This window comes from Rhinolophus sinicus, chromosome 9 (genome assembly GCF_057876585.1).
Source record: "Rhinolophus sinicus isolate RSI-liver-muscle chromosome 9, RSI-T2T, whole genome shotgun sequence".
Classification (NCBI taxonomy): domain Eukaryota; kingdom Metazoa; phylum Chordata; class Mammalia; order Chiroptera; family Rhinolophidae; genus Rhinolophus; species Rhinolophus sinicus.
In genome coordinates, this window is record NC_142509.1 from 33,009,770 (window position 1) to 33,037,437 (window position 27,668).

Sequence of the window (27,668 nt, forward strand, 5' to 3'; positions counted from 1 at the left end):
TCTGGGTTTAATTGGAAACTAAAAGAGATGGAAGGATGTTCGAGGCCCCTCCCTTGACTCTGAACGGACCCCAAGGGAATGTGCGACTCTCTCTCTAGCTACGCCTCCCGCCGACCACGGATACTGCTCCCAGACAGGGCAGGGAGGTCCGACGGAGAAGGTGGTGCCCGAATGGTAGGTAGGGGAGGGTCGGGGAGGTGTGAATATGTTGGGGAGGGCAGCCAGGGGACACATTGCCTCTTCTGAGCCCAATGCCAACTCACCAGGAGCCACTGGCCACGCCCATCATGGCCGTGGGCCGCTTCCCACCTGGCGGTCCCGGACTCGGCGCGCCCAGGTTCCGCGGCCGGTGCGCTTTGGCGCACTCCGCTGGGGTGCCGGCAGAGGGCGCGCGAGGGGGATTGGGGACCAGCAGGGTCCCGGCGGGAGGCGGGATTGGGGGGAGGGCCCTGGGCCGCCCCCCCTCTCCCTCTGCCCGCCTTGCCCGCCCACCAGGAGCTCCAGGCTGGAAGGCAAAAAGCGGAGGTGCTCCCTGAGCCGCTCTGCCTGCTCCGCTCACGGCTCCTACCTGTGGAGTCCTAGGGGACGCCCCCTCCGTGGACACCTATCGTTTCTCCTCCTTCGGAAACCTCCCTCCCAGCTACCCGCGTCTCGGACAGGCGGCGCTCGGACTCCGGGACAGGGCGCCGGGCTCGCAGTGGGTGATATGTAGACGCCCTCCCTCCCTTCCGCGGTCCAGCCTCGGAACCTGGGCGCCCTCCTGCCCGGAAAGTTTGGGGCTGGGCGCCATGGCCAAGAGCAGCTCCCTGAATGTCCGCGTGGTGGAGGGCCGGGCGCTGCCCGCCAAGGACGTGTGAGTACTCCCAGGGCGAGTGGGGGGTGAGGGGCACACCGCGCGTGGGATGGGGTGGGGGTCGTCCATTCCTCCTGTGAAGTGGGCGCGGATTCTTGTCCAAGACCCCGCATTGGGGCAGATCCGCTTTCACGGAGCAAGAGGCCCCCATACCATCGCTGTCCTGGTGGGAGGGGGCGCCCAGACTTAGCAGATGCCCCGCCCTGCCCCCAACAAGGGGGATGTCTTTGTTCCTGGGATGCACTAAAAGGGGTCTTCCAGAGATTCAGCCTTGGAGATTAGAGGGTCGGATTCTGTCGGATTGGGGAGGGGTTTGCCTGCATGGGTATCTCTTCCCTCCGTTAATCCAGGCAGGTGTTGGAGATGGGGCTTCTCCAGGCCTGGGTGGGCTCTGATCAGCAGAACCCTGGGGAGGAGCCCGAAAGCTGGGACATCCAGGTGGCCCCAGCAATTCCTCTATGTATATCTGGGGTTTAGGTTTGCAGAGTGTCACCAGATGGCCAACTGTCCAGCCCGGGGTGGGGGAAAATGGGCGGCGCTCTTGACCTAGAGCCCTGAGCTCCCCAGCCAGTAGCTCCCAGCCCAGTGTGGGCCTTCCCTGGATGCTGAGTGGCTTGAAGAGCCAAGTCCCCCCTCAGCCCCCTCCCCAGCCAGATGTGATGGGGCTGGAAGACCCTTGGGATCCCTGTAGTACAGTCCTTGGGTGTGCTTTCCTAGCGCTGAGTCAGCAGTTGCCAAATCAGCAGGATGGCCCAAAGGATCCCCCTCCTGCTTGGCCTTGAGCCCAGAAAGGGCTCTGAGGGTGTGGGCACCTGGGATCTTTGGCAGGACATCAGCTGTGTGACCTTGAACCTGGTCCTCTTTGGGTCTCGGTCTGCCATCTGTGCAATGGGAGCTCAGGACAGGGGTGTTCACGCCCCATCCAGCTGTGAGGGTGGAGAACCTGTTAGGATTTACCCCCATGACCAAGGTAGCAGGAACCTGGATTCTGAGCCTTAGCACAGGTCCAGGCTGGGGCTTAGCTCTGCCCTAACTCCCCCAGCTGTGGGCCCCCAGCAAGGAGTATCCTGCCTTTGATGGCATGAAGCTCCCCCTTCCCCAACACTGCAGCTTTGTCAAGGGGGGAGCTGCTTAGAGCTCTCCATCCTCATCAGCTTCCCCAAATAAACATGTCCCTGGGATAGAAGCAGAGATGCTGTGGGAATGCAGCATCTGGACAGGCCTCCTGCCTCCCTCTTTCTGTGATGCCCTCTCAGAGCTCCTGAGAATGACAGACTCCAGAAGTGTCCGGGCAATGAGGTTAAGAGTGGGGGCCGGCAGCCGCTGGAGGGCTGGGGTGGGGGGGCTTCCAGAAAGCAGATTTCCATCTCACTGTGCTCAGAGCCCCCCACCCCACGCACACACACCAATCCTGGTAAGGGCCAGGAGGGAGCTCCTTCTGCCTCTCCTTAGGAGGGAGCTGAGTCTTGCCTGGTTCTTACATCTCTTGGCCACCCCTCCTTCCCCATGTTCCTGGGCCAAGGTGAGCTCTGGGGTGGGGAGGAGCCACTAAGCACTAGTTGGGGATCCCCCCACCCTGCTTCAGTTTCCCTCGCTGTCGGCTCCCTTGATCAGAGGGGCTCTCTCCTCAGAGCATGCTGCAATCTCCCTGTCCACGGGGACTCTTAGCTTGGGTGTGTTCTCTCTCCCCGCTCCTAAGGGAAAGGGTCCAGATTCTTCCTGAAACCTCACCAGGTTTTAGGGGGTGCGGTTCTGACTTGGCATAGGAGGACTCAGCCGATTATTTTATTATTTTTAAGGAGGGCGCAGCTCACAGTGGCCCACGCAGGGATCGAACCAGCAACCTTGGTGCTATCAGCACCACGCTCTAACCAACTGAGCTAACTGGTCACCCTCAGCCAATAATTTTAGAGTTATTACTATCATTAATAATAGCAGCGGTCACATTGTAAATTATGTAAATATCTAACCATTATGCTGTAACCTGAAACTAATATAAACTAATATTGAATGTCAAGTCTAATTGAAAAAATAAATAAATAAATACATATTTTAAAAAATAATAGCAGCTGTCAGTCACCGAGGGCTGACTATATCGGGCCAGGTCCTGTGCTTAACACGTCCTGTGATCCTATTAGCATTTCCATTTTACAAATAGGGAAAACGAGACCCAGAGAGGCAAAGTCACTTGCCTGAGGTCACGAAGCTGGGATTGGAAGCCTGACTGCTACGAAGCACAAACCAGACTGGGCAGGCAATGGTGCGGGCCTGCTTTCCCACGCTTGAGGTGGGGCAGGGGCCATGGGAGAGGCCAAGAGTCTGGAGAGATGGGGGGTCTGGGGAGGGCAGCCCTCTTCCGCCACTGGTGCCCCTACCTGATAGAAGCCTGATAAGGCCCTTTTGCGTCCGAGCCCTGGAGCTGACGTATGAGTCTGGCTCCCATGAGGGGCTGGGGGTTAGGCCAGGTCAAAAGGAGGGGGCGTGTCTCCCAGCCCTTTGCTGGTAGGATCCCAGCACACATCTGCAGTTGGGGAAACTGAGGAATGGGTGCCTGCCTTAAAGAAGCTCAGGGATAGAGAATCCAGAGACTGAAATGAGAGGTAGGGGGTTAGCCAGTCACTGGCATCCAGGGGGTTGGAGCCAGGTGGGCTCCTGGGGTTACTGAGCCCAGTGGGTTTGGGATAGATCCAGAAGGGGAAACTGAGGCCTGGGACAGAAGGGGGATCAGAGGTGGAACCCAGAGAGGAACTCAGAGGCATATGCCACTGCCCAGTCTGAAGTGTTCAGAGATGGGAACCCGATTGGGAAATGGAGGCACTGGAGCACCCTGGGGGGGGGGGGCTAAAGGAAGGAGTCCAGAGAGGAAACTGAGGCACAGGAAGGGCTCAGCCAACAGACAGGGCTCGGGGTGGGGCCAGCTCCCGGTGCCAATGACCCTGTTCCTTGGGATCCCTGAGGCATTTGTAGATTGGTGACATGCTGAACTGAGAGAGGGTGGCAGAGACAGAGGGTGGGGGCTGGGGCATCGAGGGAGGGGGCCATCTGGAGAAGGGATCGTGAACTAGGGTGGAGGTGGCATTGGTTAAGAGCATGTGTACTGAGCCACTGGATTTGGGTTCTGACTCTGCCAGATGGGGGTTAGGGGAGGGGGATAGAGGTCCTCGCCCAAGGAGCTCACAGCTCAGAAGCTGCGGAGAGCCTAGGAGACAGACACTAAACCCAGAGAGAAACTAGGGGACAGGGTGATTTCAGATGCTCAGAGGCATTGGAGGTCAGTTTTACACAGGACAGTGGTGGTCAGAGATGGCCTCTCTGAGAATGCGACTTTTGGGGTGAGGTTTGAATGACAGGATGAAGCCAGACATGACAAGATCAGGGACAGTGTCTTAGGTGGATGGAGCAGCCAGTGCAAAGGCCCTGAGGCTTGACGGAGAGCTTGGTGGAAGGAATGGCCTGCGTGATGGAACAGGAGAGGAGACGGCTGGACTGGCAACTCCTTATGAAGCGGGGATGGCACTGGCTTTGGTTGGCCAGTGGATCAAGGCTGCTCAAGGGGATGGGGCACATCTCTTGGTTGAATTTTGAGGTCTGGGTGCCCTGGTCTGTGCCTACAGTGAGAGAGTCTGCTGAGGTCCATCCCCGCTGAAGGCTGAGCAAGGGGAGTCCCCTCCCCAGAGAAACTCCCATTGAAATGAAAAGCTGGTGAGGGCAATGCTTACCCCAGAGGGGGGTGTTAAGACACCTGCGGGGAGAGGTCTGGGGCGAGCCTGAGATGCCTTCCTCCATGCATTGTCTCCTTAGTTCCTTCAAGTGCCCTAGGAAGTGTGTTAATATTATTCCTGATTTATAGAGCAGAGAAACTGAGGTCCCAGAAGGGAGGGGTCTTGCCTGTGATCCACAGCCAGCAGGTGGGGAAGCCAGGTGTGACTCTCCAGCACATGCTCTTCTGCTTTGGGTTTCCTGGAACCAGAATTCCGAACTTCCTTGTTCCAGCCTCAGTGTTCTGTTTCTGTGGGTGGAAGTCAGGGATCCCACATGTGGTGGGTCAGGGACGCAGTGGGTGGGCTGGGCCGCCATGACGTCTGCTGGTCCCCTAAGTTCCTGCCTCTTAGCTAGACTTGCTGTGTGACCCTGGGCAAGTGTCTTCCCCTCTCTGAGCCTCAGTTGTCTCTCTCTGTATAATGAAGGTTAACTGGGACCCCCACCCATGGCTGCCCTCTCGACCCCCATCCCCATCCACAGGTCTGGTAGCAGTGACCCCTACTGCATAGTGAAAGTGGACGACGAGGTGGTGGCCAGGTGAGGACTGGAGAGACTGGGTCTGGGGAGGGGCTCCTTCTAGACCTGGGGAGTCCAGGCACAAGAATTCACAGGGAAAAGAGGAGCTGGGGGACGGGGTACTTGTGGGCCTGATGGTGGCTGCCTTGTGCCCTGGCCTCAGGACCTGCAGTGGGGCTGCCAGCTCCTCTCCCCATTCAGCCCTAACTGGTCCATACCTTCCCCCTGGACCTGCTGCTCCCTGGGGCTGACTCAGCGGCTGCCAGCCTGTGCCTCCCACAGGGGCCTCCCCGGGGGCGGGTGTCTCACGCTTGGCTGGACTGGCTTGTTCCGGGCCTGCTGGGTGCTGCGGGCACCGGTGTGTGTGTGTGTGTGTGGGTGTGTGTGTACATGTACCCAGCTGGGTCTACTTGTGAGTGTGTGGTGGGGGGGTGTTGGAGAGCTGGTGTGAATGCCTGTGGCCAGACGTGTATGTCCCTGGGGGTGTGCAGGCTCACTTTGTGTACTTGGGTTTGTGTGTGTATATGTGTGTGTGTGCACGCTGCCCTGTACACACGTGTGCACCCTTGCCAGCTTATTTGGGTACTCATGCACCGATGTGAGGGTGTTTGGTGTGTGAGTGAGTCTGGGCAGCAGCGGACATCTGGCTGGGCCATGCTTGGTTCCCACCCCCGCAGGCCAAGCCAAGGACAGCTCTCAGCCCCCGCAGGTCTGAGGGGGTGCGGGTGGGCGGGCAGCTGAGACCTTGGTTCCTATGGAGACAGCAGGATTTCAGGATGCTGCTGGCGCTGGTTCTGGTCCAGATGGGCCAGGAGCTGGGGCAGGGAGCCTGCCTGGGGGAAGGTCAGCCTGCAGCACCCCAGCTGACCCCTTGCACTGTCTCTCTGTGCTCATGCTGCCCCCTTACCACATTCTGATTCTGCCCCCAAACCTGCAAACTGATTTTCTGTGTTACCCCAGGCTGCTATCTCCACCTCTCTGGGCTCTGAAGAGCCTCCTGCCTCAGGGGCTGGAGAGCCTGAGGAACTTCCAGGGTGTTTGGGAAGAAGCATCCATCTGATGGTGGTGCCCGGGGCTGGGGTAGAAAGCAGAGTGTGCGTGCGTCTGTGTGCACGCTGGTGTGTGTGCTCACACTCTTTGTTGGGGAAGAGTATGTGAAAGGAAGGAGGATGGGAGTGACAGGTGTACAAACCACATTGTGCAGCCATAAATTTGTTTGTGTCTTTACTGGGCAAGTAGGTTCTTTGTTCCCTGTTGGGTAAAGGGAAGTGTGTCTGTATGGGTGTCGGGGTGAGGGTGCTCTACGTATGTGTCTGTTTCTGAGTTTGTCTTGGTTCTTCATCCTCCTGTGGTTCCCCCTTGCTTACTGAGTGCGCTGGCCCCTGCTGACATCATGGTTTCCTGGCCCCTCACACTCCTCCCTTCCTGTTCCTCAAACTCACTAAGCTCATTCCTGCCTCAGAGCCTTTGCATATGCTGTTCCAGCCATTTGGAATGCTTGTCCTCATTCTCTCTCCCCCCTTTGTCTGATTAGCTTCTGTAGGAATCCTTTCCTGACCCCTCCTAGCCCCACTCCCAGACCCGACCAGGCGCCACTGAGCTAACACCAATCACAAGTCTTCTCTCACCGTCATAAGAGCTCGGGAGAAAGCACCTGCCCATGGAGGGGAGCTCTCTGGGGAAGGGACCTTGGCACCTCTCCTCTGATTCCCCATAACTCGCGAGGCTTGGCACACAGTTGGGATGAGAGTTTACGGAGTGACTGACTGACTGACTGACTGACTGACTGACTGACTGACTGAATAAAATTATGCATGTTGTCAATTACGGTGTGTTTATGTGATTCTGTGTGTGTGTGTCTGCTGTGCACAAGTGCATGTATGTGAGTGTACCTGTGGGTCTCTGTGTGTGCCTGGGCATTTTCTTGTCTGTGCGTCTGTGACTATGTGTGTTTTCTCTGTGTGTGTCTACATGTGTTGGTATGTAGAAACACGTAGATGTGTATTTCTAGAGATTTCTGAGGCTGCATATGTGTACCTGCGTATGCGTGAATGTGTCTCTTTGTGTCTCTGGCTTCCCCGGTGTATGTGTGAGTGTCTCTGTTTCAGTGAGTATCCCCATGGGAGTGTGTGTGTGTGTGTGTGTGTGTGTGTGTGTGTGTGTGTGTGTATCTGGGTCCCCAGGTGTCTGCCACCTGTGTGGCCCAAGGGTCCCCAGCCCCCTATGCCCTCCTTTGCAGGACAGCAACCGTCTGGCGCAGTCTGAGCCCCTTCTGGGGAGAGGAGTACACTGTGCACTTACCACTGGATTTCCACCATCTGGCCTTCTACGTGCTGGACGAGGATACGGTGGGGTGTGTGTGCTGGGGACCCAAGCCTGGGCACCTGAGGGGAGGCAGAGGCAAAGTACCCACCCAGCCACCCAGCCCTTCATGCCTGTCCCCACTTCTCCATGGGTGGGGCAGGGTCCCTGACTTGAACCCTCACCTGCTTGCCTTTCTGCAGGCACGACGATGTCATCGGCAAGATCTCGCTGAGCAGGGAGGCAATTGCAGCTGACCCACGAGGTAGGTGAGGGACACTGGGCCCCACTGGGCGGAGGGAGGAGGGGGTGGGCATTTGCAAGGGCATGGCAGGCGGCACGGGGAAGCACAGAGCCCTGAGTGGAAAATTATTTCAGGCTTTGTTTTTAAACAGGGCAGAGATGTGGGCGTAGAGCTATGTGGAACGTCACCGGTATGACAGTGGATGAGAAGCAGCGGGCAGTGAGGGCTAGTGTGGTCCAGGAAGGCTTCCTGTAGGAAGGGGAATGAGTTTGGCAAAGATGCTAAGGCACATCTCCATGGATTCTCGTCAGGCATAGGTCAGGTCAGATGGAGTACTTGGTGAGGGTTGATTGGAGAGGACCCTAGGTGCCAGGGCAGACTCTAGACTCTTCTGGGTGTACTGGGGAGCAATTGATGGTTCTCAAGCAAGACAGTGAAGATATTGGAGCCATATTATTGAAAGATGGAGTGATAGGAGAGATTAGATACATTCGCAGAAGCTCTCTGTGCTGCTTTGTGGATACTGGGTCACGGTGGGATAGGAGTAGTAGATCTGGGAGATCAATTTGGAATCCGCACAATAATCAAGTAAGAGAAAACTGACGGCATCCTGGAGCTGGGGGTAGCAGTGGAGCTAGAGAGAGGTGAGATGGAGCTTCCATTTCCAGCAACTTGGGGACTAGATCCTCAGAAGGGCCCTCCTGCCACATAACAGTGACATCCTGAATTAGGTGCAATTCCTAACACATTGTTGGACTTGCTGTAAAGAAAGAAAATCCTCAGTATTCTCCTCGCATTCCCCAATCATGAGCAAAACCTAACAGGGAGTGGTGAGCAATAGCAAGGAAGCAAGGAAAGATTTCCCTGAAAGTTAAGTCAGTGTCAACTCTACAGTCAACAGGCTAAATCTCGGGCTAGGGCCAAAGGCAGATGGTATTGACCCTGAGACCCCCCCTTTAGACTGAGACCCTTGAAGAGGCCCAGAATAAGCGAGCACCACACCTCTCCAGAGATAAACATCCTCAAGGTAGGTTTCCCCCCGAGTGAGATCAGACAAACATGACTTCACAATCAAAGACCACCACACCCACAAGAAGTGGGCCACCATGAGGAAGAGAGACAGAAATAATAGCCATCAGATTTAGACCCACAAAGACTGTAGATTTTGTCATTATAACATACAGAATTTTTAAAAAATAAAGTATTTATGTAAATAAGATGTAATCACCGGAAAGGGTCAGCAATGACCACAATAAATTAAAGCAATACATTAACAAAGTAGACAGACTTGACAAAGAACCAAGCCACGCTTTTAGAGACAGCTGGTCATCCAGAACAGAAGTGCGAGTTTAGTGAGCTGGAAGAGACATATGAAGAAATTGTTTAGATTTTGGCCCAGAGAAACAAGAAGGAAAATATAAAAGAGAAGTTCAAAGATACGGAAAATAATGGAGACAGTCTAAAATCCAGTTCATTGGAGTTCTAGAAGGAAAGAATGGAAAAAATTGGGGAGAGGAAATACTAATAAAAAACACTAGGGAGGGAAAATGTTTTAAAAAAATTGAAGACCTGGAATTTTCCAGAACTCAAGGAACAACATGATTTTATAAGTAGGAGAAGTACAATCTGTACCACTAATCAGAATTCAAAAACATCCTTACCTAGACACATTGTGGTGAAACTCAAGAACATCCAAAGAATAGATTTTAAAGTTAGAGAGAAAAGATAAGACCACTGACACAAGAGAAATTACTAGGCTGAAATGACTCCCAGTAACTACAGTGGAAGCTAGAAGTCAGAGGAACAATACCTTCAAAGTGTTGAGAGGGAGAAAGGGAGAGGGCGAGGGAGAGAGAGAAGGAGAGAGAGAGAGAGAGAGAGAGAGAGAGAGAGAGAGAGAGAGAGAGAGAGAGAGAGAGAGCAGGATTGAGATTGACATATTCAGGCAGGGAGAATGGTCCAGACAAAGGCTCACAAGTAGGAATGCCCGTTATCTTTTTGAGAGGTGAGTACGCTGAGACTAAATGACGGAGTACTTCATATACCAGGATGAAGGAGTGTGATGGTTCATAGCCAAGGGCGTTGTCAGGGTTCGAATCCTAGCTCTGCCATTTGCTAGCTGTGGGATCCTGGGCAAAGCCCTTCCCTCGCTGGGCGTCATTTTCCTCATCTGGAAATGGGGATAATTACAGCACCTCATCAGAAGGCTAAGCAATGTCCACGAGTTAATATGTTTTTAGTGTTAATTGAACTTTTAAGTGAACACAGTGCCACATACACGGTAGGTACTTAATAAAGTTAGTGCCTGTGCCCTCCAGGAATTGATAGCTGGATCAACCTGAGCCGTGTGGACCCGGATGCAGAGGTACAGGGTGAGATCTGCCTGGCTGTGCGGATGGTGGAGGATGCACGGGGCTGCTGTCTTCACTGCCATGTGCTCAAGGCCAGGTATGCGCATGCTGGGGGTGTGTGGGGGGTGGTCTGAGAATGAGCAGACATCCCCTGGTTCCACCAGCTGCCTTGGTTTTTGGTGCCTCTTCATTTCTGGGGCACTTCTGGGCTTACAACCAGAATCCCATATAGACAAATAGTTCAAGCTCCCTGGATTGCAAGTTCTTGGGGTCAAAGCACAAGCAAAATCCTTGTTGGGTCCCCAGTGACCAACAACCAAAGGCCACACACTCAGGATGGCCAGACAGATGTGTGAAGGTGTATTCATCAAATTGTAAGTGATAGATACCAATTTATACTGGCCTAAGCCTATTGGTTCATATGAATGATGGGAGCTTCAGGCATGGCTGGATCCAGGTGCTCAAATGATGACATCTGGAATCTGTGAACACAGATTCCTCAGTTGTTTTTTGTGTTAGCTTCATTCTGAAACAGTCTCTCCCTAAATGGGGCCAAAGATGGCCCCAGCGGCCCCAGCTGCCATCGTAACAACTTGGCAGCTCCAATCAAAAAAGAACTTCAGTCTCTTACCATTTCCAACCAATGTCCTGGGACTAATTCTTGTTGGCTCAGTCTGAAGCACATGCCTGTCTCTGAACCAATTACACTGACTCTGATTGGTCAGGCCTGAGTTGCAAGCCCATTCCTGGAGTGCAGCTGGGGATCAGCCCACCAAGTCATGTGGGCTGGGAGTGGGGGAAGGGAGGTCCTGTCCCAAAGAAACATCTGAAGGAAGACGGACTGGCAAAACCCACAAATGACCCTCCGGGACCACCAGCTCCTGGGATGTCCATCTCCCTTCGCTCCTATTTGTCCCCTTCTCTCTCTTCCTTTCAGTTCCCCCATCATTCTGCCTCCTAAACACTTCCACCCCCTTTCTCCTCCCATCTCCCATCTTGTTTTTATGCCTTTTTTTCACACCTTACTCCCCCAACCTTCATTTTTCAAACGATCCTTGCCCAGGTTGGGGAAGATCTCTATTTCTAACTTGCTGTGTGACTTTAAAGTCTTTTCTTGCCCTCTCTGTGCCTCTCCCATCACCAGCTGGGGCTTCCTGGAGTCTGAATGAAAGACCGGGGGGCAAGAGACAGGCTAAAGGCTTCAGCATGGGCCTGGGCTCCTCATCTGCTTTGTGTCCTGGGCCTCCTCACCAGCCACAAAGCTGTGCAGGATCCTTGCAACAGGAAAGGGACAGATTGCTGTCGCTTAGCAACTGGGCTGGCTCCTAGGAAACCAAAGGCTTTGGATGCCTAGCAAGGGTGGGAAAGGAGCAGCAGAAGGAAGCAAGCAGCCCTTGGGGGTGTCCTGGATTTGGGGGACCTCAGGAAGGAGGGGTGGGGGAGGCTGATTGGAATGACTTTGGGTTGTCATGACAACCAGAGGCAGGGGTCTCTGCCTCGTGCCTTTTCTTGGGTCCTAGGTAGGGTGTGGGCATGAGTGTTTGTTGAATGAATGACTGAGCTGAGCCCTCACCCCTGGCCAGCTGCTATGTTAAGTCCTTTACACACATCATCTCATTAACTTGGGCCCAGACCAATGTGAGGTTGGTCTGTTATTACTCCCATTTTGCAGATGAGAAAACTGAAGCTCGGGGAGATGGAGTGACTTTTCCCAGTGTCACCCAGCCAATGAATGGGAGAGCTAGGCTTTGAACCCTGGCATCCGGCCTCCCATCCAAGGGCTCCAGGGGAACTGAGGCTCCCTTCCCCCTCCCCATGGCACCTTTGCCTGCTGGGCTCTGTGATGCATAACATGACCTTTCTGAGCCTCTGCGTTAGTCAACAGGAAGATACGGGGTTTGGACAGGCACGATGAGGCTGGCTCCTCACTGGGTCCCTACAATGGAGCAGTTCATTGCCTTGGAAACCAGCGGCATTTGAACGTCTACCCTGAACCCCTTTTCCAAGGCCCCGCTTGGGTTTTGGTCTTCAAGGATCCTGTGTCCCTCATTCCTTTCCTCATCTGTCCCCAGGGACCTGGCCCCCCGAGACATCTCTGGCACTTCCGACCCATTTGCACGTGTGTTTTGGGGCAGCCAGAGCTCGGAGACTTCGGTGAGTGATGGAGGGGAACTAAGAAAGAGCGGGGCATCTGGTGGCAGGGTCCCTGTCAGCTCTCTTCCTCACTCCCTCCTCCTCCCCCAGACCATCAAGAAGACTCGCTTCCCACACTGGGATGAGGTGCTGGAGCTGCGGGAGGTGCCAGGTGCCCCATCTTCACTGCGAGTGGAGCTCTGGGACTGGGACATGGTGGGCAAGAATGACTTCTTGGGCATGGTGAGCCCTCCTTCCCACACCCTCCATGGCTCCCCACTGCCTCCAAGGGAGAAGGAAGGGGAGATGGGCTGCGTATCCTGGGGCTCCGAAGGGGTGATGTGAAGGCTGCCTCATCAGGTTTCCGGGCCGGGCCTAGGTAATGGAGTGCTGTTGCCCCATTGTACATTTGAGGAGACGGAGGGTCTCAAAAGTATAGGAACCTGCACAAGGTCACAGGGTTAGCTCAATTTCTTATTTTGGGATGAGAGTACCCAGGATGCCTGTGTGCTGGCCCTGTGCTAAGTGTTTCTCCAGCCTAACCTCATTTACCCTCATGGAAACTCCATAACCCTGAGACTATTGTCCCCATTTTATAGATGAGGAAACAGGCTCAGAGAGCTAAGTGGTGTTCCCAAGGCCATATGATTAAGAAATGGCAGAGCCAGGATTTAAGTGCAAGTCTCTCTAACTCCAGAATCTAAACCCTTAGCTCCTATTTCTGGAAGAACTGAGCTCAAGGTTTTTCTCTTGGAACCTCAATTTCCCCATCTGTAGAATGGGTGTGATCGTTCCTGCCTCTCTGGGCTGTCTATCGGGGCTGACAGTTTCTAAAAGGAGGCAAGATTAGAACAAGTAAGAGGGAAGCTCAGTTATGCATTACTGGTGGGAATGTAAAATGGCACAGCTGCTTTGGAAAACAGTCTGGCAATCCCTCAATCAAAGACAGAATTACCCCAGTGACCCAGCAATTTCACTCCTAGGTTTATACCCAAGAGAGGTGAAAACACATGTCCACAGAAAACTTGTACAAGTTATATCTCTATAAATTATATCTCTATAAAGTTATTTCAAAAGAAGGAGGTGGGGTTCTAGGACCCTCTGGATTGTCTTTAAGCCTTTTGATGGATGCAATTGTGTCCTTAAACAGAGCTGAAAATACAGTCGGTTCCAGGCATGTTGTCTCTAGCAGCTGTTGTGAACTTGGGCAAGTCACTCTACCTCTCTGAGTCTCAGTTTCCTCAACTAAGAGTCCCTGGAGGTCCTCAGTGCCCTGGCAGGACTAATAATTTGGGACTGGGGGAGGGAATGTCACTGCTGTAGTGTCGATGGGATACGATGGGGAAGGAGGAGGGGGCCCCTGGCAGGCTATGCTGCCACTTCTCGGGTGGGCAGACTGAGCTCTTCTTCCAGGGCTGGGTAGGGCAGGGCAGGACTCGACTGAGGGTCTGTATGTCCCCTCACAGGTGGAGTTCCCCCCGAAGGTCCTGCAGCAGAACCCACCCAATGGCTGGTTCCGCCTCCTGCCCTTTCCCAGAGCCGAGGAGGATTCTGGGTAAATGTGGGTGTGGAGGGAGAAGGCCAGGCTGGAATTATGTTGTGTACCATCTTCAGCTCAAGGTCAGGTCCTCGTGGGTGCCCACGTCAGCCCACAAGCTATCACATGTCACTTCCTTCATTCACTTAACAAATGTTTGTTGAGTGTCTCACAATGTGTGTTTGCGTATGTCCAAATGAGTTTTCCTGATACCCATCTACCTGCAAGCATGTCAGTTCAGTTGTTACTGTGTGTTCAGAACCTTGGGTCCTTCCACACCTATCCACACCTGTTCACACTGTGCATTCTTACACACTTGTTTATACCGGCCACACCATTACACTGTCTGCGCTTATCCATTCCTGTTTATTCCTGTCGATATATGTGTTCACACCTGCGTGGACTGGACACACCTGTTCACACCTGCCCACAGCGGTCCACACCTGTCTAGTTTTGCAAATATCCATGCTCCTTGCCTGTGTTCACACCTGCCCGTCTTGGCTCTCCGCACCTGCCCGTACATACTTCCTCACCTACGTACCTGTGATCTGACCCTGGTCAGGGGGAACCTGGGTGCTCTGCGGCTGAAGGTGCGCCTCGTCGAGGACCGCGTCCTGCCCTCGGAGTACTACCAGCCCCTTGTGCAGCTGCTCATGGAGTCTGTGCTGGGGCTGCCAGAGGTGGGTGCGTCAGGCCAGCAGCTCCCCCTGGGGCAGGGTGGTGCATGCAGACCTGGTCCTGGCCTCCTCTGGCTTCAAGGGTACCTCTCTGGGCTCTTCTGCTTCGGGGTCTCAGACCCCAGGCCACCTTACCTGCCTCCTTTCCTTGCCCAGGAGGATGATGCCAGCCCCCTGGCAGTGCTGGAGCTGACCTCGGGGGACTGCCGCCAGGACCTCGCCACCAAGCTGGTGAAGCTCTTTCTCGGCCAGGGCCTGGCTGGGCCCTTTCTGGATTATCTTACCCGGCGTGAGGTGGCACGGACCAGTGAGTGGCCAGAGTGATCCCCAGATGTCAGTCCTCAAGGATGGGTCTGCAGAGGGTCTCTGGGGGAGAAATGAGAGGAGAGGGGCTCAGGCAGAGGAGAGGGGCTCCTGTGTGTGTGCACGTGTGGAGGGTTCCCCATGCTGTGCATTCCAGCCAGCTGAGTTTTGTTACTCTTGAGCTGTGTGACATTAGGCAGATCGCTTAACCACCCTGGGCCTCTGCACTGTGAATGGAGTTGATATGACTGGTCTCCTTGGTTCCTGAGGCTGGTAGAATCCTGACCCCCCACCTTGGGTGGGTGGGGTGAGGTGGATCCAGCCCCTTGAATCCCAGCAAACACTTCCCTCTGCCCTCCCAGCTGACCCCAACACCCTCTTCCGTTCTAACTCCCTGGCGTCCAAGTCAATGGAACAGTTCATGAAGGTGAGTGGGTGAAGGTCTGCTGGGGCCCGGTGGCAGCTTCCTTAAGGGGACCCCCTTCCCAGTACTTACCCAGCCTCCAGAGCTTGGCTGACTTCAGATGGCACTAGGTAGCTGAGCTGGGTGCTGCTGGTGGGTGCCTAGCCTTGTCCTGAGTGGCACCCTGGGTAGTGCCCCCACCCCAGCCCTTGGGCACATCCTGCCTTGCTTTGAACCTCTCCCTGCATGGTCCCCCTGCCCCTGGCTCACGGGCACCCTCCGGCCTCGCCCTCAGCCGTGCCCTGTGTGGTGCCCCCTGCCCCCAGCTCGTGGGCATGCCCTACCTACACGAGGTTCTGAAGCCGGTGGTTAACCGTGTCTTCGAGGAGAAGAAGTACATGGAGCTGGACCCGTGCAAGATGGACCTGGGTCGTACCAGGTGAGTCGAGCCTGAGGGATGAAGCCCGACCCTCCGACAGCCCCCTTGTCCCCTTGGAGCCTTGTCAGGCTGGGTCTGTGCCGACTGCCACCCCCTTAGGAGCCTTGCGTTCCACCCCAAACTCTCACCTGTGAGCTCTTGATCCTCAGGCTGCTTAGTGCAGTGGTTCCGGGCAGGACTCCGACGTCTGAGCTCCTTGGGCTCAAATCCCAGCTCTGCCACCCCTGGTGTGCAAGTTACTTTACCCATGTGGGGCTGTGAGAATTAAGAGAGTTATGTATGCACAGGCCAGCTTTAACCAGTACTCCATAAGTATAGGTGTTTCTGTTCTTGTGGTGGCAGAGACCACTGGGGGAGGGCTCTGCATGGCCTGTGTGCCAAGGCGGGATCCTGGAGCATCTGATGAGACTGGAGGAAGCAGGGCAGTGGCTGGGGGTCATGCCAGGCCTTTGTGGGCTCCTTCTCTCTTTCCAGGACCTTCCCCACTCCAGCCAGGGTGGGTGGGCTTGTTCCTACCAGGCCGCAAAAGCTAGTTGCTGGGCAGTCCATCGGGGACCATGGTAGGGACAGGAGAGGGTCGTACCTTCACTTTGGGCCCTGCAGCAAGTCCTGCCCACACTTTCCAAGCACACTAGAGGCAGGCGAGGAAACCTTTTGCCAGACGAGGAAACCAAGCCTCAGGCAGAGGAGGTCACCTGCATTAAGTCGCACAGCTCGGAAGTTGCACATCAGGGATAGGAACCCAGGCCCTGAACAGAGGGCAGAGTCTGTCTGTGAAACCCAAGGTGAAAGTTTTTCCCAGCACATCTGGCTGGGTCATCTGGGCGCCTGCGCAGGGCAAGGTAAGGCTGACTCAAGCGTGCAGTCCTGAGTTCTCATCTCGGCTTTTTCCATATACTTACAAAGTGACCTCTCTGAACCTCAGTTTCTTCATCTGTTAAATGGAAACGATCAGGCTACATAGTGCATCAGGGTGCCATTAGGATTAAATTATATATTTAATCATTTAATGCCAAAGACATTAGTTCAGGGCTTAGCTTGCTGGGTCCAGGGCACGGTGGGGCCGAAACCCCCCAGCTTGTCTTCTGTGGAGTTCTCAGTCTGAGAGTGGGCAAGCCAGCCCCTAAACCTGGATGGGAACAAGAAAGGAAGGAACAAGATAATTGCAGATAGACAAGTGCTATTCCATCATTCACTCTACAAACCAACTGTTGAACATTTACTGTGCGCCAGGCTCTGGCTAAACACCGAGTTCACGCCAGAGAACAAATGGGCACGAATCCCTCTTTTGGGGCGAGACAGATCACAAACTAAAGAAGAAGGTTCTTGTAGGTGATCAGTGGAATGAAAGAAGATAAACCTGGGGAGGGTGGTGGGAAGTGCCAGGAGCAGGGGAGGGGCTTGTGATATTCCACAGGGTGGTTACAGCGACAGCCTCTCAGAGAAGGGGACATGTAAGCAAAGAGCTGAAGGGGGTGAGGGCGAGAGTCCTGTGCCAATCTAGTGGGAAAGTGTTGCTGGCCGGGGAAGAGCAAGTGCAAAGGCCCGGAGGCAGAAACGTGTCTGGCATGTCCGTGCTGAAAATGCATTGCACCACGGTCTGTGACGATGGGCGATAGGGGAGGGACGGCCTGTTTGAGGAGGTGACATGTAAGCTCAATGTGGGGACTATCGCAGGCAGAGGGAACCATATGTACAATGTCTGCAAGACAAGAATGAGCTCTGCGTGTGTGAGCGGCAGCAGGAGGCCAGGTGGGGATGGTAGGAGGGGAAGGGTGAGGAGGTGGGGTGGGAAGGTGGGCGCTGTCTGAGCCCAGTGGGGGCTGGTGGAAGGTTTTGAGCGGATAGGTGCTGGGCTCTGAGACAGCCGCTCCACTTGCTCCCCCAGGAGAATCTCCTTCAAGGGCACCCCCTCGGAGGAACACGTGAGGGAAGCCAGCCTGGGGCTGCTGACAGGCTACCTGGGACCCATTGTGGACGCCATCGTGGGCTCCGTGGGGCGCTGCCCGCTTGCCGTGCGCCTGGCCTTCAAGCGGCTGCGCCAGCGTGTGGAGGAGCGCTTCCCCCAGGCGGAGCACAAGGTGGGTGAGGCTCCCCCATTGGGCAGGTGAGGGGCACTGAGGCTGAGAAGGGGCAGCAGCTTGTCCAGGGTCACTCGGAGAGTCAGGGCAGAGGTGGGGCAGAATCTGGGCCACTGTGCTAAAGTGCTCTGTGTTTGGCCGAAGTGGGGACAACATTCCTGGCAGGGTCTGGGACCCACGGGAAGTGGTAATAATAATACAATAATAATAATAATAATAATAATAATAATAATACAGTGGTACCTTGGTTTTTGAACGTCTCCATTGACGAACATTTTGGTTTACAAACGCCATAAGCCCAGAAGTAAATGCTTCGGTTTTCGAACACGCCTCGGAAGGCAAACATGTCACGCGCCTTCCGCTGAGTGCAAGATCCTGAGGCCTCGCTGTCGGTTGTTTTTGAACATTTCAGAACTCGAATGGTCTTCTGGAACGGATTATGTTCAAAAACCGAGATACCACTGTAACAACAACAGCAACAACAGCAACACTATATGCAACCCCTACCATGGGTCAGACCTTATTTTATGTCTTACCTTATTTTATTTATTACCTTCATCTAGCCTTCACATCCACCCTATGAGGTGGGTACCAGTATTATTCCATTTTACAGAGGAGGCAACAGGCCCAGAGAAGTGAATTTACACAGCTAGAAAGGGGTGGTGCTGGGATAGTCACCCATCCAGGCAGGCTGGCTCCTGAATCTGTGCTCATACCCACCAAATTATAGTGTGGCACAGAGTGAGTGCTTGTTAAATTCCAGCTGTGTGTGTGTGTATGTGTGTGTGTGAAAGAGAGAGACAGAAAGAAAGACAGAGAGAGAGAGAGAAAGAGGTGTTTCGTAGCCAATACCCAAAATAAGGTTGAGAACTCAGGTGCTGTGTGGTTGAGGCAGGTGAGGTAAAAACGAACAAAGCAGTCAATGTGTGGGGCAGTAGGGAGTGGTGGGGACCGTGGCAAACTAGACTCCCCACAGCTTGTCTAAAGGGGGCAGCTCCAGACTATCAATCTGACCTTCATGTAGGAGGGTCAGATCTTCATAGTTTGTTTTTTCGTGTTTTGTTTTTGTTTTGTTTTTGTAAGCCATTTTTAAGCCAACATTCTTGATTTTAAGTGAGAGGCCTCATTTAAAAAATTTTGGCACTAATTAACCTAAAAACACTCCAACAACAAAACAACAGCCCTTTGAGCCACTCATGAGGCATTTGCAGCTGGACTGGCCTGCGGGTTACCAGCTGGAGACCCCCGGGTGTGATGCGGAGCACACCTTCTGGGTGGTTGTCATTGTTCTTGCTTACGAATGACATCAAATGAGGCTCACTTACATGGTGCTGATGTACCAGAAAGGCGGACCTGGGTTCACGCTGCAGAAAAATTTCAGATAGAAATGTTGGCGGTATCACGGCCCATCCCTAGAGCCTGGGTGAAGAGCTCTTGGTTCCCCACTTCCTGTTTACATATGGGGAAACTGAGGCCCAGAGAGGTAAAGCGCCTTGGTCAAGGGTTGTAGACTCACACGGAGGCCTCTGGACTCCCAGCTGGGGTCTCTCCCTTCTCCCCCTCAGCCCCTGCTGAGGTGTGGCCTCCAAACTGAGATGTGGCTTATTTATGCCCCACTTTGCTGGGCTCTCACCTGGGCTGCCGGCAAAGGTGCTAAGTGGGACAGAGCAGTGCCTGGGAGGAGGGAAGGGAGGGGAGAGGCCAGCTCCTCAGACAGCCTGGCCCTTGTGGGGGGGAGCAGATATCAGTAACACCCAAATGTCCCCAGTTCTCAGCCCCCCACAGTGGGCAGGGAGCAGGGGCTTTCTCAGGCCCATGAGGGTGGAGGGGCTCAAGGGAACCCAGGGGAACCCCTTTCTCTGCCTCTTTGACATCTGTTCCTCCTCCTCAAGAAAAAGAGGAAGTCATGGGCTGATGTCTGAGGCTAAAATTACCCTTGAACATGGCGGGTGGTAGGTGGTGGCCTTGGGGGCAGTTCAGGGTTCCAGATGAGCAGGGTGAGGGTGAGCACCCTCCCTCTGGGCCGCTCCAGGTACCTAGCCCCTGGTAGGGCTCACTGTCAATGCAGAGGTGGCCCAGGGAGTTGGCATGCACCCAGGGAGGGTATTATTTCATGTGTGAATACAGCCCATAGATAAACACTGGAGCACACACACTCTCGGGCTAAATATAGTCAGCCAAGTATGAGAGGTGAGTGGACAGTGGTTTGTGGGGAGCCAGATGCACCCAGGATGAAGCCACACCCTCTCCCTGAGTTCCCTCTGCTGAAGCTGGGGGAACCAGCCTTACCTGCAGGTGGCCAGGCGTGGGACTCACACCGGCAGGCACCATACTTTACAGTTTGTAGAGGGCAGAGGCTGGGGCTCAGGGGTGCATGCAGGATGGGCTCTGGAACCAGCCAAACTGGGATCACTACTGAGCCTCAGTTTCCTCATCTGGAAAATGGAGATAATAATATCTACATGGGGTATCTGAGGATTAAATGTGATAGTTCAAGTTTAGTTCGTGACACTCAGTGAGTACTCCACAGTAGCTAGTGTTGAATGCAAGAGTGTGTGGAGAGCTGAGAGTTCACATCCTGCCTGGGCTCAAATCTTGGCTCTGCCACTTACAGCTGTGTGGCCTTGATTAAGTGACCTTCCTTCTCTGGTCTTCAGTTGCCTTCTCTGTAAAATGGAGATATAATACCTCCTGGGGTTAGTATTAAATAAACAAATGTATGGAGAGGTATCTGGCCTGTTGCTATTCATTATCATAAATCATAGGTCTGGGTTTGAATCCTGTCTCTTTTATTCATCAGCTGTGTGACCCTGGGCAAGTCACTTGACATCTCTGAGCTTCTGCTTTCTTATCTGTAAAATGGGAATAATGATGGTGCTTCCTTCATAGGGCTATGCCCTTGGCACAGTGCTTGGCACAAAGCAGACTCTGAGAATGGTTGGCTAAATCTGGTCATGCGGGATTAGTATTATTACTCCATTTGCCAGGTGGAGAAACTAAGGCCCAGAGAGGAAAAGCCTCTGTGGCAGACCAGGATGGCCTCTTGACCCATCTCCCATTTCACTTCCCCTTGCACCACCAGTCTATAGTCCTTAATGCTTCAGTTTCCCCAGGTAGAAAGTGGGTTTTTCCCCTCTCACCTGCTGCTCCTCTCGGTAGGATGTGAAATACCTGGCCATAAGTGGCTTTCTCTTCCTGCGATTCTTTGCACCTGCCATCCTCACCCCAAAGCTGTTTGACCTCCGGGAGCAGCACGCCGATCCTCAGACGAGCCGCTCACTGCTACTGCTTGCCAAGGTACCACCAGTGGAGTGCCCCATTGTGGGTGCTCTTAGCCATAGAAAAGCATGGTAGAAACAGAGCTAGGAGGCTTCTATGGGTTTACACAGAAGGCCCAAATGAGGCCCAGAGAAACCTATGTCTGAAACACCACCATTAGATTAGCCTTCCCGAGTGTGAAGGTATTCGTTAAGCTCTCTAAGTTCCTCTTTTGAAACACAAACCCTACCCTTCCAGGAGGAAAGTGGGAAGCAGGATAGCAGTCATTCACACCTCACTATTTGTTTAATTAGACCGTCCTTTGCAAAGTGGCCACATTGGGAGGTTCTCATTGGCTCCAGAGTGTGCATGATAGGATCAGACAGTCCTGGGCAGGGAGATCTGGGCTCAGGAGGGAACAGAATAATAAGGGCCCAGGGGGTGCATATTTGCCCACAGGAGGGAGAGATATTGCCTAAAGCAGCGGCTGCTATGAGCTTTCTCCTTCACTGAGCACTGCTTTGGGAGCCAGGACTCTGGGACTCTGTTCTCGGTCCACAGAGGCCCTTCCCCCTTGCAGTGACCTTGAGCCTGGCATCCCCTGTTCCTTTGCTCCAGGCTGTGCAGAGCATCGGAAACCTGGGCCAGCAGCTGGGCCAGGGCAAGGAGCTGTGGATGGCCCCCCTGCACCCCTTCCTGCTGCAGAGTATTTCACGTGTGAGAGACTTCCTGGACCAGCTGGTGGATGTGGATGGGGAGGAGGGTGAGTTCCTTTGGCCTTGCCACGTCTGGCTTGTCACACCACTGGACCCTTGGGACCTGCCCTTCCACCACGCCTCCCCCATTGCTAAGCACCGAGACTGTGGACCTGTGGGTCAGCTCGTCAGTCAGCTAATATTTCCTGGCACCTATTCTGCCATTCTAGCCAACATGGAGATGTGGGTGGAGATTGTGGCAGGGTGTTCATGCAAGTGACAGATACCTATTAAGCGCCTACAATGTAATAGACACCGTACCAGATGCTGGGAAACAGCAGCGAACAAGACAGAAGAAACTCCTGCTCTTATGGAAGTTTTATTCTAGTGGAGACAACAGGCTGTAAGCAAGATGAATTAGCAAATCATATGGTGTGTTAGGGACTGATAAGGGCTAAGGAGAAAAAATAAAGGACGGAAAGGAATGTCGGGGTGGCAGGTCAAACTTTTAGGATGGCTGGGAGTGGCCTCACTAGGGTGATATTAGAGACCTGAAAGAGGACAGAGAGAAAGCCATGAGGATCCTGGGGAGGTGTTCCAGGCTGGGAAAAGCATGTGCAAAGGCCCTGAGGTGGGGCCAGAAAGGAACAGTGAGAAGGCCGGGGAAAAAGAGTGAATGAGGGGGAGTGAAGGAGAGATGAGGGGGCCAGATTGTGTGAGGCTTTGTAGGCAGCTGGAAGGATTTGGCTTCGACTTGAGTGAAACGGAGCCACAGGACAGTTTCAAGCAGAGGAGTTGGGACTGAGTCCAGTGTGGGGTCCAGGTCATGAGCTAGTTGGGTCCAAGTCACAGAGGAGCAACCTGTGGAAATGAGAGCTGGTTGTGGCTGGCGGGGTCCCGGTGGTGCTAGGGGGGAGCCTGTGTGTGGGCTCCGCCATGGGTTAATGCCAGGCAGTCTCCTGGACTGACTCCATAATGGGTGGCGCCCCCTGCTGGCTGCCTGCACCACTGCCTGCAGATCCCTCAGGTAGGACAGGGCCCCTCCCTCAGTGGTACCAATCCTTATGGAGGCTTCATCCTCCTGGCTCCAGGGGAGCAGAGGAGAATCCTGCTCATCCCTGAGGCCCTGGGCACGAGGGCAGATTGAACCTGGACAGAGGATTCACTGTCCCCCCTCCCCATTTCACAGAGGCTGGGGGCCCGGCTAGGGCCCTGGTCCCATCCTCCGTGACTGTTCGAGAAGGCTACCTGCTGAAGCGCAAGGAGGAGCCTGCCAGCCTGGCCACACGCTTTGCCTTCAAGAAACGTTACTTCTGGCTCAGTGGGGAGACGCTGTCCTACTCCAAGAGTCCTGAGTGTCAGGTGGGGCCCCAGTCCACGGTGGAGGGGTTTCCAGTGGTGGCCTCCCTCATAGAACGGCCTCTTCATACCATGGGTGGACATGGAGGCCCAGGATGGGGCAAGGACTTGCTCAGGCCCTCGTAGCAACTTGGCAAGTCCACCCTCTTGCGCCAGGCTCTGCTGACACCCTTGGGCCAATGGGTGCCCAGGACAGGCCCAGTCATACCCCTACATGCACTCACCATCAAACGCCCTTCAGAACATGTGCATAGAGTGGCCCTGACGTACCCCCTAGATGTGGTCACGCACAGGACATGGCCAATGCTTACCTCCTCTCATCTGTTCCCACCCAGATCTATGCACACATGCTGTCGTGCAGGGTGCCAGGCGGGGTCTCAGCTCCCGCTCCCCACATAAGAACGCAGGACACGGTGAGGCCAAAAAGGAACACCCACGGAGCCATAGATAGGGGAGTCATGCCACTATAGTCTCACTGGCAGCTGGGTTGGAGACACAGGAAGCAGGAGCCACACTGTTCGCAACCCTCACTGCGCCGCTTGCAGGCTCAGCCACCATCTTCTTGCTAGCCCCCATTTTCCTGCTAGCGTAGCCACGGCAGTTATATTAGTGGCCAATAGCTCACTGGTTACAGCTGACGGCCAACTAGCCCCAGCTGATGGCCATCCAGTCACAGTTGATGGCCATTTACTACCTGAGCCAGCACCTTTCCATGTGAGGCCGGGAGCCTGGAAACTGCTTTCTGGGGCTCTGTCCCCATACATGCCATCAAATTAGGTCTGCTCACTCGGAGGTACCTGCCTGGCTGTTAGGCATACACGTCCAGGCACGTGTTCACTCACTCATTCATTCGTCAAACATATATTGAGTGCCTACTATGTACCATGCAGAGCTCTAGGCAGGGAGATACAGCAGTAAACAAGACAGAGAATCCCTGTTCTCCTGGGACTGCCATTCAAGTCTAGCACAAACCCAGACACATACTGGGTTCTACTCACTTCTGTGTATGCACCATAAATAATAATAGCCAACACCAGAGAGGGTGCCCACACTTATTATTTCTACTTTGTCAGCATAGCATAGATCAGTTCAACTGTCTGGGTTCTAATTCTGGCTCGACCAGCTGAGTGACTTTGGGAGGGTCATTTATCCTCTTGTGCCTCAGTTTATTCATCTGCAAATTGGGAAGAATAATAGACCCAGTCTCAGAAATTTGTTGGGACAATGAAATAAGTTGATAAAGGTAAAGTGCTTAGAACCACATCCCAAGTGCCATGTCCGTGGTTATGATGATGATGGTGGTGGTGGTAGTGGAAACTGATGCCCAGAGAAGTTGTCACTTACTTAAAGAGTGATGGGGCAGGACCGCGGGACTCGTGGTTCAGCCGAGTGGACATGGACAGAGATCACAGAGGCACAGGGTTGAGTGTCCCCTCCCCGGGGACACCACCTGAGGCACACAGCATCAGGAAAGCTGTCCCTGGCCCCTGCACCCTGGCTGCAGCCCCCAGACCCTCCTGCAGTGACTGTCCTCTTTCTCAGATACGCTCCTCCACCCCCGTGTCATATATCCGTGCGGTGGAGCGTGTGGACGAGGGAGCCTTTCAGCTGCCACATGTGATGCAGGTGGTGACACAGGACGACGCAGGGACACTGCACACCACCTACCTCCAGTGCAAGGTGAAGCACCACAAGGCTGGGGGGCTGACGGCGTCCCCTGGGTCCCATCTCCGCCCCTGACCACCTCCCACTCTCTACAGAATGTGAATGAGTTGAACCAATGGCTGTCGGCCCTGCGGAAGGCCAGCGCCCCCAACCCCGACAAGCTGGCCTCCTGCCACCCTGGTGCCTTCCGCAGTGCCCGCTGGACCTGCTGCCTTCAGGCTGATCGCTCAGGTGAGGCGGCAGGGTCGCCTCAGGCTCCACCCTCCCCACCTGTCAATCAGCGGTAATCCAGCTGGGTCTGGGGCAAGTTATTTAACCTCTTTATACCTCAGTCTCAAGTGTGAAACGGGGTTGGTAACAGTGCCTACCACTTAGGGTTATTGTGAGGAATAACTGAGTTGATATAGGCCAACTGCTTAGAACCCTGCCTAACACACAGTGCCCATTAAATGTGAGGTATTCTTTTATAAGCACCCACTACGCACCAGGTGTCTAGTGGTGCATGGATGGGCATGAGGCTTGCTCTCAAGGAAGACAAGTGAATAACCAGACAATTGTAATACCGCTTTCCAAGTGCCAAGAGGAGGCTTTTGAGACTCCAGAGAATGCCTTTGACACAAGCCCAGGGTAGGAGATCAAGGAGGGCTTTCTGGAGGAGGTGCTGCTTAAATGTGACCTGAGAAGAGTAGGATTTAGGCGGTAAAGTTGGAGACAGGGAAGGGGTAAGGAAGAGGATTGCAGGGAGAGGAAACGGCATGAGCAGAGGCCTGGATTCAGGACAGAGAGGGCGGAAGGACTGAAAAAGGTCATTGTGGCTGGAGCCTAGACTGTGGGAGGAGGCTGGAGAGAGGAGAGGCCACTGCTATGTTGGGTGAGGTGAAGGCAGTGGGGCTTGAAGGACATAGTAGGTTTGAAGGGCAATTTGAGAGGCAGAAGCAGGGCTTCGGGACAGCCTGCCACTGGGGCTTCCGGAAGGGGAATGGGAGGGGTTACTGGTGACGCTCTGCCCCTCAGCTGCCGGTTGCAGCCGCACACACTTTGCTGTCACCCTGGGAGACTGGAGTGACCCTCTGGATCCTGATGCTGAGACCCAGATGGTGTATCGGCAGCTGCTCCTGGGGCGGGACCAGCTCAGGTAGGTGCCCTGCCCATGCCACTTCACCTCCTATGACCAGCTGGGTGGGCCAGCCACCCGCTGTGGCCTCTGCTGTTCATTTGGTCATTCTTTCCATGTGCATCAGCTGAGCTTGTGGGCGGGGAAGGGGGAGACGGGCTCAAGGCGAGGAAGCACCCTCGGGCGGGCCCTAAGGCAGAACTGGATCTTGGCATCTTTTAATACCTGGGGCTCCAGAGACAGGCACAGACCTTGGATGTGTCCCTTCTCCTTTCTGGCCTCAGGGTCACTGTTATTCAATGACAGAGATTTATTCCAACCAACAAAGACTCTCTGGGGTAGAGACCAAGACTGGGAATCAGCCACCAGCCTTGTCTTTCTCCCTCTCCACTTCCAGGATGAAATTCCTGGAGGACTCCAACATGGATTCAAGTCCGGAGGCGGACTCGGGGGAGGGCTCCAGTACCACGGAAGGTAAGGAGTTAAGGAGGTCCCTTTTCTTTGCCCCCTCTGCCACCTCCCACAACTTACCAAGCATATCCCTGTGCCATCCTAGTCCCGCTCCTGTTTCTCAGCCACCAGCAGGCCCAGGGGACTGTGTGTATGGGCTCTGGTACCTTTTAGGATTCTCAGGGTGCAGGCAAACCTGGAGCCCGAGAAAGCCACTGGGTGTGGGTTGTGGCAGCTGCCCTGGCCTGGCTGAGCCCCCGTGTCTCTCTTCCAGGGGCCTGTCCTGATGCCCTGGCCCGGCAGAGAGAGGCAGCTGCCCGCCTGCTGGAGGTGCTCGCAGACCTGGATCGAGCCCACGAGGAGTTCCAGCAGCAGGAGCAGGGGAAGGTGGCCCCCAGCCTCCGAAGGCCCTGAGGAGTGCTGGAGCCAGCCTGGAAGGAGGAGTAGGGAGCCCTTGGGCCCTCCTCAGTGTTACCTGGCCCGAGTCTCCCTGTGGTGGTTGAGTACCTCCTCGGTACTGTGGCTTGGAGGCTTCTGAAGACCTCCTAATCCCATGTGCCCTAAGCCCAAAACCCAGGGCATGGAAACAAGGGGCCAGTCTTGCACTGAACGAGTCTCACGCTCTGGGTTAAGGCAGACCCAAGTGGATGGGATAAGGAACCTGACTCATCTGGCTCAGCCTGAGGTCTCTGTTTCACTGGACTGGCTTCTACCCACATCGATGAAGCCAGTCTGGCCCTGAGCTGCTGGATACAGCTGTACCTGAATCCCGGATGCCCAAATAGCCTTGTTGCCCCAGACAAGCACTAAGCCGGCTCAGCCCTTCCCGTTTTCATGTCTGCCAACCCCTGTAACCTCACTGATCTTCCCAAGCCCTGCCCTTGGCTGAGGTGCCCTCAGGAAGAACAGGTTGGGAGCCCAATGTGTATAAGACTCAGACCCTTGGAGTCTGGGAGACCTTGGGCCAGCCTCCTTTCCCCTATTTGGACCTCAGTTTACCCTGCATAAAATGAGGAGGGTGTGATGGCAGATGTGTGGTTTTCAAACTGGGTTCCGTAGAGGTAGGTTGGGAGCCAAGGAAGAGCTTCTCAGACTGGCCCACAGCTCATCCTTCCGGGGTGTCTGCTAGAAATGCAGATCCCTGACATCCACCCAGATCTACTGCATCAGAATAAGAAGGAGTGTGGGGGCAGAAGTCAGGATTCTTAAGTTCCTCAAGGTGATGTGGATAAACCCGAGATTGGAGGATCACGGGGCTGGGTGCCTTTGTATGTAGTAGGGTTTGAAATTAGGGTTTGAGGTGCGACTTTGTTTGAGAATGAATCACAGAAGATAAAAATGTTTGGGCACACCCAACTGGCAGAACCGGAAGGGCCTCCAAAGACTCGTTTCCAATTTTGTGTGACTAAACTTGAACCTACCTGGCTGGGGAAAAGGTGGACCAGGATGCGACGCTATGCCGGGGGTGGCCAGCAGGGGTCGCCTGGAGCCGCAGCATCGACCACAGCCACCTGAGCATTCTGGGGG

The 27,668-nt window shown here is 54.4% G+C and overlaps 2 protein-coding genes across 4 annotated transcripts in view; one reads left to right on the forward strand and one right to left on the reverse strand.

Moving 5' to 3' along the window:
* The window catches only part of CFAP73 (cilia and flagella associated protein 73), a 34,494-nt gene extending 34,114 nt beyond the window's left edge, over positions 1 to 380 (reverse strand). The window contains exon 1 of the mRNA XM_019733915.3: positions 264 to 380. The gene's annotated coding sequence lies outside the window, so the exon portion shown is untranslated. The remainder of the gene's footprint in view (positions 1 to 263) is intronic.
* On the forward strand, positions 26 to 27,523 carry RASAL1 (RAS protein activator like 1). Of its 3 annotated transcripts, none has more exons than XM_019734012.3 (22): positions 26 to 174; positions 641 to 853; positions 5,096 to 5,152; positions 7,371 to 7,484; positions 7,636 to 7,697; positions 9,995 to 10,124; positions 12,100 to 12,181; positions 12,272 to 12,403; positions 13,627 to 13,715; positions 14,260 to 14,377; positions 14,531 to 14,681; positions 15,040 to 15,104; positions 15,407 to 15,519; positions 17,408 to 17,600; positions 20,760 to 20,897; positions 21,477 to 21,621; positions 22,743 to 22,915; positions 24,455 to 24,592; positions 24,673 to 24,808; positions 25,592 to 25,712; positions 26,089 to 26,165; positions 26,416 to 27,523. In XM_019734012.3, exons 2-22 carry the CDS (start codon positions 789 to 791, stop codon positions 26,553 to 26,555), a joined length of 2,439 nt encoding a protein of 812 aa, XP_019589571.3. In that variant the 5' UTR covers positions 26 to 174; positions 641 to 788; the 3' UTR covers positions 26,556 to 27,523. The 3 variants fall into 3 exon arrangements, with proteins under 3 accessions (XP_019589571.3, XP_019589570.3, XP_074178055.2); XM_019734011.3 differs by having other exon boundaries at positions 29 to 174; positions 496 to 853; XM_074321954.2 differs by lacking the exons at positions 26 to 174; positions 5,096 to 5,152 and having other exon boundaries at positions 501 to 853.
* Positions 27,524 to 27,668: the final 145 nt, after the last annotated feature.